Raw genomic sequence first — 13,922 nt, forward strand, 5'->3', positions numbered from 1 at the left:
TTTCACTGCAATAAGGTGCTTTTGGTAGCCATCCACAAGCTTCTGGTTGAATTTTTGACCACTCCTCTTGACAAAATTGGTGCAGTTTAGCTAAATTTTTGGTTTTCTGACATGGACTTGTTTCTTCAGCATTGTCCACACGTTTAAGTCAGGACTTTGGGAATGCCATTCTAAAACCTTAATTCTAGCCTTATTGTCCTGTTGGAACACCCAACTGCGCCCAAGACCCAACCTCCGAGCTGATGATTTTAGGTTGTCCTGAAGAATTTGGAGGTAATACTCCTTTTTCATTGTCCCATTTACTCTCTGTAAAGCACCAGTTCCATTGGCAGCAAAACAGGCCCAGAGCATAATACTACCACCACCATGCTTGATGGTAGGAATGGTGTTCCTGGGATTAAAGGCCTCACCTTTTCTCCTCCAAACATATTAATGGGTATTGTGGCCAAACAGCTACATTTTTGTTTCATCACATGGATAAAGAGGAAATTTCTGTTGTCAGATGAAACAAAAATTTAGCTAGAATTAAGGTTTTAGAATGGCCTTCCCTTAAGCGTGTGGATAAGGCTAAAGAAACAAGTCCATGTCAGAAAACCAACACATTTAGCTGAACTACACCAATTTTGTCAAGAGGAGTGGTCAAAAATACAACCTGAAGCTTGCCAGAAGCTTGTGGATGGCTACCAAAAGCGCTTCATTGCAGTGAAACTTGCCAAGGGACATGTAACCAAATATTAACATTGCTGTATGTATACTTTTGACCCAGCAGATTTGGTCACATTTTCAGTAGACCCATAATAAATTCATAAAAGAACCAAACTTCATGAATGTTTTTTTTGACCAACAAGTATGTGCTCCAATCACTCTATCACAAAAAAATAACAGTTGTAGAAATTATTGGAAACTCAAGACAGCCATGACATTGTGTTCTTTACAAGTGTATGTAAACTTTGAATGCGACTGTATGTATGTTTACATACATATATGTGTTTGTGTGCATTTAGGTATGTACAGTGCATCTAGAAAGTATTCAAAGCTCTTCACTTTTTCCACATTTTGTTATGTTACAACCTTATTCCAAAATGGAATACATTTATTTTCATCCTCAAAATTCAACACACAATAGCCCATAGTGACAGTATGAAACCATTTATTTCATAATTTTTTTGCAATTCTAATTAAAAAATAAAATAAAACATAAATTAAACCCCAACCCTGAAAGGGTGCTCACATGTCTGAGTTTTACAGTGAGCTACCTGAAAAGTTATTCATTGTGATTTTTGAAAGCAAATTAATTCAATTTCCTTCAAAGACCCAGTCGCTATTTACTTTATTAATTTGATTTTGTTAACTGTATGTATAGCCTGACCGAAGCAGGAAGAATAAGAAAAATTGGCGGGACACGAGGGGGATAAGACAGAAAGACAACAACAACAGGACAACATTAGCAAATACAATATGTACAAATATATGATACGAAAAATTAAAAAGTAAAAAAAGTAGATATTAACACAGAAAAGACAGTGAACATTATTGCACTACCAATAGAAATATCACTATTGATAATGAAGAAGAATAATTACATCTGTTATCAACAATACAATTGTTTAAAATGCAACAATACATGTAATAACTTGAATTACAAAAGAAAGCAGATGTACAGTACGTGTATATGTATGTTTGTGCAATGAATGTGCTTGTAGATGTATGTACCGTCAGTTTGTATGTATGTACTGCATTTGTGTATGTATGTGGGAGCGTATGTACCTATGTATGTGGGTAAGTACCAATTTGTGCGTGTATGTATGTATGAATGAATGTACGTATGTATGTATATATGTATGAATAATTGTGTTTAAGTGTGTATGTATTTGTATGTACAATATATTTGTCTCCCAGTGTGTGCGGGAGCCAAAGTTCGGCCCGAGCCACCCAGAGAGCCCAACCCAAAACAGCAGGTGCGGTGCCCAGGGAACAAGGGACCACCGGCCCCACGCAGTCAGGCTGGCCACCGACAGGATCCTCAGAGCCGGGCCGCCCGGCACGGCCAGCAGTAGACCATAGACAGACGCGCCCAGCAGAGGACAAGGCACAGGAGAAGTAGGGGACAGCGAGCCCCCAAGCCAACGAGAGACCACACGCCACACAGGCCGATAGACGTTACGCCCTGCCCCTCCCCGAGGGGCCCAGAGACTCCCCGCAGCCTTCCCGCCCTGCCCCAGGCCGCCCCACCCAAGTCGGCCGCTGCAGGACTGCTCAGCACGGGGCCACGGGAACCACCCACCCCACCTGCAGGGACCCCAATGATGCAGATGAAACACCCAGCGACTGCCGTGGTGGATCCTCCCCATCAGGTAAGGGAAGAAAAAAAAAAGAGATCACAGACACGCTGACACACAAGGTCACTACCCCAGCAGCTGGCCGCTTTGCAACACTGCAGAATACCATGTAGTGCACCTAGCTGATACGGGCCCCAACTAAGACGGGCATCCGGAAGGGGTGGATGGCGGGACCAATGGGCTCCGACATGCAGCCAGGCTGCAGTAGCCTAAGACGCCGACCACCGCTGGACAAGCAGGCCCCGAGAGCGCCCCGAAAAATATATTTAAATGTATACATATACATACCTACATACATATCCATACACAAGCCGGTGAGGCAGCGATTCAGCCCTGGAACCCACTGTCCACCGAGAACCAGCCAAACAACGACCCAACAGGTCCGGCACTCCTCCAACCCCACACCCCCCACCCCTGTCCCAAAACGGCTGCGATACCCCTGAAAACCAGCACCACCCGATCAAATCAAAACGACTGAAAAAATCAGCCAGTGCCAGCTCACCAGCCAGCCCAAACGCAAACACGCAAACAAGAGACATCAACACCACCCCCCAATAAAAACTCTACTCCCCAGTTCAAACACACCACCGCCCAAACAACCGAGACACAGCATCCACACCAAACAAAAGGGCTACGCTGCCCCTGCATCCAGCCACCGACACAAACCCCACAGTGCGAGGCCGAAACAGACCGGCACGAATTCAGCCCAACAGGAAGTGAAGACATCCATTAAAAAAAAAAAGAAAATGTTTTATTACATTTAAAACAATTTAAAACCTCACCCCCTCAGCGAGTTCTCTGCACGGGATTGGCAAGCCACCAGACCGCAGTCCCCGGAGCCTGTGCCGGTCGAGGAGGAAATGAGGGGCGCGCCGCACCCTTGAACCCCAACCCACTCGTGCATGTGTAGTGGGAGTGTATAAGGCCCACAGAGTGTCTACAGTGTAATTAAAATTAGGAGGTCAGCCAATACTGCCAACCTCCAGTCCCATCATGTGTGTGCTGTAGCATGAGAGAGAAATATTTGTGGGTGGGGACTAATGATGCAATTAAAATTGGGGGACATCAAGGTCATGGTGGTTCCCTACCATGCCCTTTTTTCATAATATCCACAAAGTTCATGTTCATATGTGACCATGTGTGTTGACCTCTGTTAGTTGCATTTTTTTTGTTGCACCATGACTAGGGAAGGTTGTTTGGATTGTGTCAAATAAGTAAATGCTGTGCTATTAGTACATTCAAGGTTCAGTGATCTGATTTACTCACGTTATCCACAAGATGGCAGAAAATCTTCCCGGTGTGATGTTTTATTGAACTCAAGACGTCTCGTGGGCCAGATTGAAGACGCTGGCGGGCCGCACTTGGCCCGCGGGCCGTAGTTTGGACACCCTTAAATTGACCTTAACACCAGATATTTGCATATGAAGGAGGCATTAAGACTGTGTACTACATATTCTTAGTCATCCACCTTGCGGATAACAGAGGTGGCATAAACATATGCACTTGCATAATCTTAGCTTTGGTTGCCCAATGAAACACTATAAATGGCAGCATGCGATAAAAGGCTCTCCTTTTTTAAATCCCACCACCTTTCCATACCGTCGCCATCATTATGTCATCCTAATCTCAGTTGTTCCTTGCCATTTCCAGCTCGCGTACATCTAATTAGGATGGCACTCTGTCTTTGCAGGAAGGACATCTGTGCATCCATCAATATGCCTTGCGAAACCCTGGGGTTGTCCCATGTGGCGGGGATGTGTCAATCACATCGCAGTTGCAGTATCAGTGAAGACACCGGCCTCCCACTGGCTTTCACTGTGGCACATGAGCTGGGGCACAAGTAAGTTTCTATGACACACATTAAAAGTAATGTTTGCAATGGATAGGGCGCTACCTTTTGAATGTGCTGCAACCATCCCGCTCTCTCTCTGTTGTCAAATGCTTTCAATCTCTAAGATATATTCACCGCTTTAAAGGAGTTCCCTATTTACTCCGGTTTTACTTCTCTATTCTTTTTGTATGTGTACCAGGGACATGCAGCCAGGGTAGGCAGGTGTCGATACAACTTGTTGATAAAAAAAAAATTTTTAATAAAAATGCAATTAAGATTATGATGTAAAGTCAATGACTAAAAAAAAATTAATAGCTTTTAAAACTAGAACAATTATAGAAATACGAATTTAAATCTTGGCAATTGGCAAATAGTTTTCAGTGCAGTGCAGTTTGCAGTGGCGTGTGTCAGTGGTCCCCAACCTTTTTGTAGCTGCGGACTGGTCAACGCTTGAAAATTTGTCCCACGGACCGGGGGGGTGGATTTTTTTTTTTTTTTTCAGGACGCACAATCATGTGTGCTTACGGACTGTATCCCTGCCGACTGTATTGATCTATATTGATATATAATGTATATATTGTGTTTTTTATGTTGATTAAATTTTAGAAAATATATTTATTTTTTATTTCTTGCGCGGCCCGGTACCAATCGGTCCGCGGACCGGTGGTTGGGGACCACTGGCGCATGTTAAAGTTCAAGTTAAAGCACCACTGATAGTCACACACACACTAGGTGTGGTGAAATTACCCTCTGCATTTGACCCATCCCCCTGTTCCACTACCCTGGGGGGGTGAGGGGAGCAGTGAGCACCAGAGGTGGCCGCGCTCAGGAATCATTTTGGTGATTTAACACCCAATTCCAACCCTTGATGCTGAGTGCCAAGCAGAGAGGTGATGGGTCCCATTTTTATAGTCTTTGGTATGACAAGGCTGGGGTTTGAACTCACGACCTACCGATCTCAGTGCGGACATTCTAACCTAGTAGGCCCTCTTAGCGGATTTTGTTTAGAAATATTTTTTTTAATGTTCTGCTTGATGAATAAATATGACTACCATTATGGGTTAATTATATACACAAGCTCAAAAACGGCACCAAGGCCAAATAGGAAATGATTAGACTTTTATAATCAAAGTACTGTACTTGAAAAGTTCAGATGTAAAAACAAATATCTGTATTTTCCATCTTTTGAATAAATCAAAATAAGATAATCCAAGGTTTACGTTGACTGCTGCATCATGACATCATTACATTGACAGCTGCATCACAAGACAACAGCAGCAGGGAGAATATCAGACACATCATGTTTGCTTTTCCCTTCAACAACAACAACATTTCTACTCATGGCAGACTTAGTGGTTAGAGTGTCCGCCCTGAGATCGGTAGGTTGTGAGTTCAAACCCCGGCCGAGTCACACCAAAGACTATAAAAATGGGACCCATTACCTCCCTGCTTGGCACTCAGCATCAAGGGTTGGAATTGGGGGTTAAATCACCAAAAATGATTCCCGGGTGCGGCCACCGCTGCTGCCCACTGCTCCCCTCACCTCCCAGGGGGTGATCGAGGGTGATGGGTCAAATGCAGGGAATAATTTCGCCACACCAAGTGTGTGTGTGACAATCATTGGTACTTAAACTTAACTTTAACTTCATGAGAGACAACAAAGACTATTTTGGGACAAATTATGCTCCAGAGCCCTATATTTTTGAGCCTGAATATAAGGAAGATGAGCTACAAGTTATGGAAGCTGTGTGCTAAACATGAAACACTAAGCATCATGTAGCAGTATTGCCAAGTGCTGAACAAGAAATACAAACTGCAAAGTACGTAATAAAACAATTATTTACTGTACTAAGTCTGCTCTCATTGGAATGCCAGCTAATGGGTGTTCATATCGCCCTATTTAGATGAAGAATTAATCATAACCCACTTGAGGGGTTAAAAAAAAATGTGCCGCCAACAAGTGTCTTTGTGGCTTTCTCGCCATCTCTGGGACTAATGTCAAAGTTGCCTAACGTTTCGGTTTATGTCAACAACTTTCTGCTATCCAAGTGAGAGACATGATTGATAATCTAGAATTAACTTTCACCAACTCTAGTACTACTACGCAGCAGCAGCAGCTTGCCGGCTGATGATGTCAACATAGCAGCATTAGCTGCTTAGCTTTCTGTGATCAATACACTGCTAAAATAGATTGCCTGCGTTAGCGCTTATAATAACAAAATATTGTTAATATTTAGTTAATATTTAGGTCACAAGATGTAAATACAGTATTGTTTAGAGGGTTTTATTAGTGGATATGTGTATTCCTATTAGTTGCATTGTTAGCCACCTCGTACGGGTCGTATTTACAACTTAGAATACATAAGAAAAGAAATACATATGTGTTCTTGTCTTACAGAAGGAATGTGAATGATAGGCAAAATTCCCCGAAAAGTGCAGTTCCCCTTTAAGACCCTTAAGCCGTTATTTTAACTTTTCACACATTTTCTTGTTGCAAGAACCAATGATATAGAACCACAAAACTTTCCTCCAGACGGTCCTATCTTTGTCCATGTGATGTCAGATGAAACAAAAATGTACCTGTTTGGCCACAATACCTAGCAATATGTTTGAAGGAGAAAAGGTGAGGCCTTTAATCCCAGGAACACCACGCCCACTGTCAAGCATGGTGATGGTAGTATTATGCTCTGGGCCCGTTTTGCTGCCAATGGAACTAGTGCTTTAAATGGGACAATGAAAAAGGAGGATTACCTCCAAATTCTTCAGGACAACCTAAAATCATCAGCCCGGAGGTTGGGTCTTGGGCGCAGTTGGGTGTTCCAACAGGACAATGACCCCAAACACACGTCAAAAGTGGTAAAGGAATGGCTAAATCAGGCTACAATTAAGGTTTTAGAATGGCCTTCCCAAAGTCCTGACTTATTATGGGTCCATTTTCAGTGGACCCATAATAAATTCATAAAAGAACCAAACTTCATGAATGTTTTTGTAACCAATAAGAATGTGCTCCAATCACTCTATCACAAAAAAATAAGAGTTGTAGAAATAATTGGAAACTCAAGACAGCCATGACATTATGTTCCTTACAAGTGTATGTAAACTTTTGATCACGACTGTACACCACAAAGTCCTGCAATAACTTATGATGAAAGGGACAAGCGGTAGAACATGGATGGATGGATGAATGTAGCTAATGTACATGGGCAATTCATGTACAGTTCTACCTGTCTGTAATAATACACTTTGTGCTTCACGCTTTTTAATCCCATAATAATCACTCTGTCCATATGCTATGTTTTTTTCTCTCGCAGTTTTGGCATTCAGCATGATGGCAATGGTAATGACTGTGAACCCATTGGGAAAAGACCTTTCATCATGTCACCGCAGCTGCTCTACGGCACCTCTCTGCCCAGGTGGTCCCGCTGCAGTCGCCAGTACATCACACGCTTCCTAGAGTGAGTACCGCACAATGCATGCAATGCTTGTATGCTTACAATGAACCACAGCCCTCTGTTGTGTAATGTTTTATGCAAGGAAATGTATTTTTTACAGAACATAAAGCAAATGCAAATAGAAATACATTATAGAGATTAGTGATTTATAGTACCGTATTTTTCGGACTATAAATCGCTCCGGAGTATAAGTCGCGCAGGCCGAAAATGCATAATAAAGAAGGAAAAAAACATATAAGTCGCACTGGAGTATAAGTCACATTTTTTGGGGACATTTATTTGATAAAACCCAACACCAAGAATAGACATTTGAAAGGCAATTTAAAATAAATAAAGAATAGTGAACAACAGGCTGAATAAGTGTACGTTATATGACGCATAAATAACCAACTGAGAACGTGCCTGGTATGTTAACGTAACATATTATGGTAAGAGTCATTCAAATAATTATAACATATAGAACATGCTATACGTTTACCAAACAATCTGTCACTCCTAATCGCTAAATCCGATTAAATCTTATACGTCTAGTCCAGGGGTCGGCAACCCGCGGCTCTAGAGCCGCATGCGGCTCTTTAGCGGCGCCCTAGTGGCTCTCTGGAGCTTTTTCAGAAATGTATAAAAAATGGAAAAATTCTATTTTTTGTTTTAATATGGTTTCTGTAGGAGGACAAACATGACACAAACCTCCCTAATTGTTATAAAGCACACTGTTTATATTAAACACGCTTCACTGATTCGAGCATTTGGCGCGCGCCGTTTTGTCTTACTAATTTTGGCGGTCCTTGAACTCACCGTAGTTTGTTTACATGTAGAACTTTCTCCGACTTTCTAGGACGTGTTTTACGCCACTTCTTTTTCTGTCTCATTTTGTCCACCAAACTTTTAACGTTGTGCATTTATGCACAAAGGTGAGTTTTGTTGACGTTATTGACTTGTGTGGAGTGCTAATCAGACATATTTGGTCACTGCATGACTGCAAGCTAATCGATGCTAACATGCTATTTAGGCGAGCTATATGTACATATTGCATCATTATGCCTCATTTGTAGGTATATTTGAGGTCATTTAGTTTCCTTAAAGTCACCTTAATTCAATTTATATCTCATGACACACTATCTGTATGTAATATGGCTTTTAATTTTTTGCGGCTCCAGACAGATTTGTTTTTGTATTTTTGGTCCAATATGGCTCTTTCAACATTTTGGGTTGCCGACCCCTGGTCTAGTCTCTTACATGAATGAGCTAAATAATAATATTTGATATTTAACGGTGATGTGTTAAACATTTCACACATAAGTCGCTCCTGAGTAGTAGTGTATTGGCGCACACAGAAGCTGGTTTTCAAGAAATAGTCCAAGAACTGTAAAAGAGCAGAAGTCGAATATTCGCATTTTCCACCGAGGGGCCTCATTCAGAAAAAAATTAAGGATGATGGGACCTCTTTTTATTATATTATTAGTGTTTCTTCATTATCTGCAAAAACCATTGTAATGTAAGTCAAAATATTTTAAACCAGTATTAAAACATTTTAAACATGTGAGGATTTTTGTCAATGGTAGGCTTTAAAAGAGCCATATGTACAAATCTGGCCAGAAATGGTACTGCAATTACGGTCAAAATTTTGTAGCCCCTCTCCCTGACTAAGGTTGCCATATAGGCAGCCAAATCCAGCTCTATCGACTGGGCTACTCCAAGGAACTTTAAACTTCCACTGCTTATTAGTAGGGGTTGAGGTGCTGGGACAATAACTGCTGAATAGACAAGCGTTTTGTCAATAACAAATCTCTAACCAACACATTTTACACAGAAATTAGGCTATTTTCAGGAAGAAGTACGTCATGCCTGCGTACAATATCACAACAAATGGCAATCATATGGTTATTGTCATGATCCGTGGTCCGGATCATGTTTTTGTATTTTCTGTTAGTTTTGGACTCCTTTAGTACCTGTTTGTGACACTTCTGAGTTTGGTTTGGTTGCCATGGCTGCTTGTTTTCACCTGCCTCTGGTGTTCGGGACGCTCACCTTTTTCTCATCAGAGGCATTATTTAAGCCTGCCTTTGCCAGTCAGTCGGCCTGGCTTCTTTGTTTGCTTCATACTCCTGTTACGTGAGTATCGCTTATCTTTAGTCTATGCTAAGTAGTAGCCTTAGCTTCAAGTGCGATCGGCACCTTGTTCCGTCGGTTTGTTTTCTGTTTTTTGTACCGCTTTGAGTGTTTTCAAGATTAAATCATGTTCCTACCTGCAAGTCCTGTCCGGAGTCGTCCGTTTGCATCCCGGGGGAACGAAGCTCGCAGCCAGCTGCAACCCCGCCGTAACAGTTATTGTCAGTACGATCAGAAAACCAAGACTAAAACAAACTACAACTAACACTAGCAATGGTTATACTGGTGAAAATAAGTAGAGCATGCTTAGCAGCCTAATATACGCCCAAAAATAAATAGGATACAGTTTTACCAAAGTATGCCTATAGGCTACTGTTTCAAACGTTTCCGATTTCCATATAACTTAGCACATATAGTTCACAATATGCAAATGAACGAGGAATTATTTTTTTCATGCGATTTGGCTGTCACCATACGTTTCACATTGCCATGATGACAGATGCTATCCCAGCTGTATTCTGATATTTCTTTTGATATTCTGTACATTACATGCTGTACAAGTTAATGGTCTTCACATTGCCAAGCTCCATGTACTCCCTTCTTTTTCCATCTGGAAAATATCTGCTGGGGGTCCATGGAGGCAATTATGTTGAAAGAAATGAGCAATAAAGGATGGATTAAAAGTAAATACCAATATTTGTTTTCAAAAGTATTTTAGGTTTAGATTTTTTTTAGATTTACATTTGTTGGTCCCCTTGGGGAAATTCATTTTCACTGCCGTACATTTGAACAATAGACATTACACATCACAAAAAAATAACAAAAAGACATCCTACATGACCAACACATATTTACAGGCTTGTCAGACAGGTCGGCCGGGTTAAGGGCGGCTATAGCTGCAGGGATAAGGCTTTTCCTGAGGCGGGCCCTCCGGAATTTGATAGTTCTGTACCTGCGCCCTGATGCTAGTGGGATGAGGTATTGGTGTAGTGGGTGAGTGATATCCAGGACTATTGTTTTTGCCAGTCGAGTGATGGACCTGTGGTTGAGGTCTGAAATGGTGGGGGTGGGTAGGCTGATGATTTTAGCTCCTATGTTTGTAATGCGTGTGAGTTTGGTCCGGTTGGTTACAGAAAGCATGGTGAAAAAACATGTGGAACAGTACATAAGGATGGGTTGAACAATGCTTTGGTAAAGTAATAACAGGAGATGAGGTGCAACGTATAGTCCTTTTAAGTTTTCGGATGGCTGACAGTCTTTGTTGACTTCTTTTTTGAATGTCCGTGGTGTGCTGATCAAAGGTGAACTAAACTACAAATGAAAGTGAAGCAAAATGTTTACATTAATATTACAAAGTACAGAATACGGAACCGAGCTGATTTTAACTATTGCAAGTTTTAATGCAAAGCTAAAGTATTCTTATTCAGTCGGCTTTTTACCTGGAGCAGACGTAGAGGATGTCACCAAATGTTATTGCCATTTCTGCCCCCGTGTTGTTGTCTGCAGCCGAGTCTCTAAAGTTGCCAATTGCAGGAGTTGCAGCCGTACATTAACTTGGCTGCACTCTTCAGCCACGAGAAAAATCCTGTGTTACCAGGTGCTTCCTCAAATTGGAAGTATTCCCGCCACTTGCCTTGATTTTTACGTCACAACTATTGCTGCGAGCGTAATCTGCATCGGCATCGCATTTGGAAAAGACGAGCCCCACTTTAGAGCGTTTTCTTTTTGGCATGGTTGGGTTTTTGTCATGAAACATTGATGGGTTGCAAGATTACTAAAAACATGTCCGCTTTGAAATCGCCTGTTTTCCTCTCAAGCGCTAGCAAGTACCTCGCCACTCGCGAGTGCTAATTCAAACAGACGTGACATGGCGCGCAATCCAGGCACTGAAACATGGCACCGCTGGATCTTACTTGAATTGGGGCTCGGTAGTACCGGCTGGTTTCGGTCGGTGCTAAAAAAAAGTACCAGATTCGGTGCCCACCCCTAGTGCCAAACATCATCGGGCTGCTAAGATGGCTTCCGATTGAGTGAACGCTGGCGCGCTCATCAGTTTTATTTCTTCCCTGAAGTTGTTTTAGGTGCTTGCTTTTACTGCACTTATCTCGTCTTGGTAATCTGAGAAGTCCCTCACCGGCTGATCATCGGAGTTTGGCGAAAGAGGCCACTTCCACTTTTCCGTCACAATGTGGATGACCAGATCAAATGTTTGGATCCTGCTGATGTGGATTATTTTGATCCACGTCCACTCTCCGGTGACTGTTCTCCTCCAATATTCTGCTGCTGAGCTCCTGCAACTCCATTCTCGGCTGTTTCGTCCACAGCCAGTGACGCTTCACCTTCACCCGGACATAGCTTACCAGCCCTGCCAAAGGTACATCCACTGTGGGTCCCGCAGAAACCACCAGCTCAGTGACAACACGGCAATAAAATCAATTGGGTCAACAACTCGTCGCCCGCCACAGAACTTTGACTGGGGAGTCAACCACAAAGTGTTAGCCGGCCTAGCTAGGTCGGCTAACCCAAGACATCAAAATGACGGCGCTAACGCCATCTTCGGTCTTCTTAACATCCGCTCACTCACGAGCAAAGGACATCTCATCCAGGATCTCCTTACTAACCACAAACTGGACTTTATCTGCCTTACAGAAACATGGCCACAACTCAATGATTTCACGGACCTCAACGACGGGACTCCTCCCGGGTTTGTTTATATTTCCAAACCTCGCGGCACCGGTTGCGGAGGAAATCTCGTGACGATCTATCCCGAGAAGTGGAAATTCTCAACAATGTCTTCTCCCGCCTTCTGCTCCTTTGAATCCACAGTTTTGCAACTATCTGGACCTACTCTCAAAATCATTGCTGCTGTGTACCGACCACCAAAATGTAACAAAGATTTTATACACAATTTTTCTACTTTTCTCGCACATCTTTCTTCACTTTCCCCTAATATTGTACTGCTGGGGGATTTTAATTTTCACGTGGACAGCACTAATAATACAATCGCCAGTAATTTTTAATCCTGTCTCCAACGCTTTGGTCATCAGCAGTACATCAACTTCCCTACTCACTGTAAAGGACACACTTGATTTAGTTTGCTGTTCAGGTGTAAATGTTGGGAATGCAACTTCCAATTCACTACCCTACTCCGATCACTTGCTCGTTTTTCTACAATTGACTTTCTCCGCAATATTTGGTTCCGCAAAATCAAGGACATCTACTCTGACGCTCTTTCCACCACGATTAACAGCCTCCCCAGCATAAACTCTCTTTCCTCTCCCGATGAATTGGTCACCTACTACAACAATAATTTTCATCATCTACTTGTCATGCTGGCTCCGGTGAAAAACAGACATGTCTCTTTCACCAACTCTGCACCCTGGTTTACTCCCACACTCCACAAATTAAAGACCAAGAGACGCCAACTTGAACATCTCTAAAAAAAAACTGGACTCACTATACACAAGGACATGTACTACACCTTCAACATTACAAAGACTGCCTGAACAACACCAAAACATCCTACTATGCATTTTTAATCAGTTCTAATGAAGGCAACTCCAAAACTCTTTTTTCTCTTCTCGCCAAAATTACAAATCCACCGCATTCACTTCCTTCTCATATGGACTGATCTGTTTCTTGTGCAATTTTTCAAAATCAACCAGATTCACCAACAACTTCCTTCTTCTTCCCGTCAACCGCAGTTCACCCTCCTGTGCCTCCTTCATCCATTCCTTTTCTAGTTTTTCCCTGCCTTCTTAGTTAGACATCACTGCACTTAGCCGTCGATCCCAACTGCTCTGGTGAAAGTCTGCCTCCCCTCACTGATCCACCTCATCACAAATATCATCCATTCTTCACTCACCTCTGGAATTGTTCCCTCAGCTTTCAAAACTGCAGCCATAACACCAATTTTGACAAAACCAGGCTCAGATCCAAATAATTTTAATAACCTTTGTCCCATTTCAAATCTGCCATTAATTTCAAAAATCCTTGAAAAAACTGTCTCCTCCCAGCTTCACACCCACCTACTGTTAAATCACCTCTATGAACAATCCTAGTCTGGTTTCCGTCCCCTGCACAGCACTGAAACAGCACTGAAAATCACTAACACCACAAATCTCCTCCTGGCAGCTGATTCAGGTCTTCTCACTATCCATCCTTTTAGATCTCACCGCAGCCTTTGATACC

General features: G+C 42.4%; 1 protein-coding gene across 1 annotated transcript in view; it reads left to right on the forward strand.

The window, feature by feature from the left end:
• LOC133642350 (A disintegrin and metalloproteinase with thrombospondin motifs 7) overlaps positions 1 to 13,922 on the forward strand; it is a 301,060-nt gene that overhangs the window by 105,759 nt on the left and 181,379 nt on the right. The window contains exons 7-8 of the mRNA XM_062036489.1: positions 4,030 to 4,179; positions 7,482 to 7,625. Coding sequence (XP_061892473.1) covers positions 4,030 to 4,179; positions 7,482 to 7,625 — 294 coding nt within the window. The remainder of the gene's footprint in view (positions 1 to 4,029; positions 4,180 to 7,481; positions 7,626 to 13,922) is intronic.

The sequence above is a fragment of the Entelurus aequoreus genome, linkage group LG02, assembly GCF_033978785.1.
Source record: "Entelurus aequoreus isolate RoL-2023_Sb linkage group LG02, RoL_Eaeq_v1.1, whole genome shotgun sequence".
Lineage (NCBI taxonomy): Eukaryota > Metazoa > Chordata > Actinopteri > Syngnathiformes > Syngnathidae > Entelurus > Entelurus aequoreus.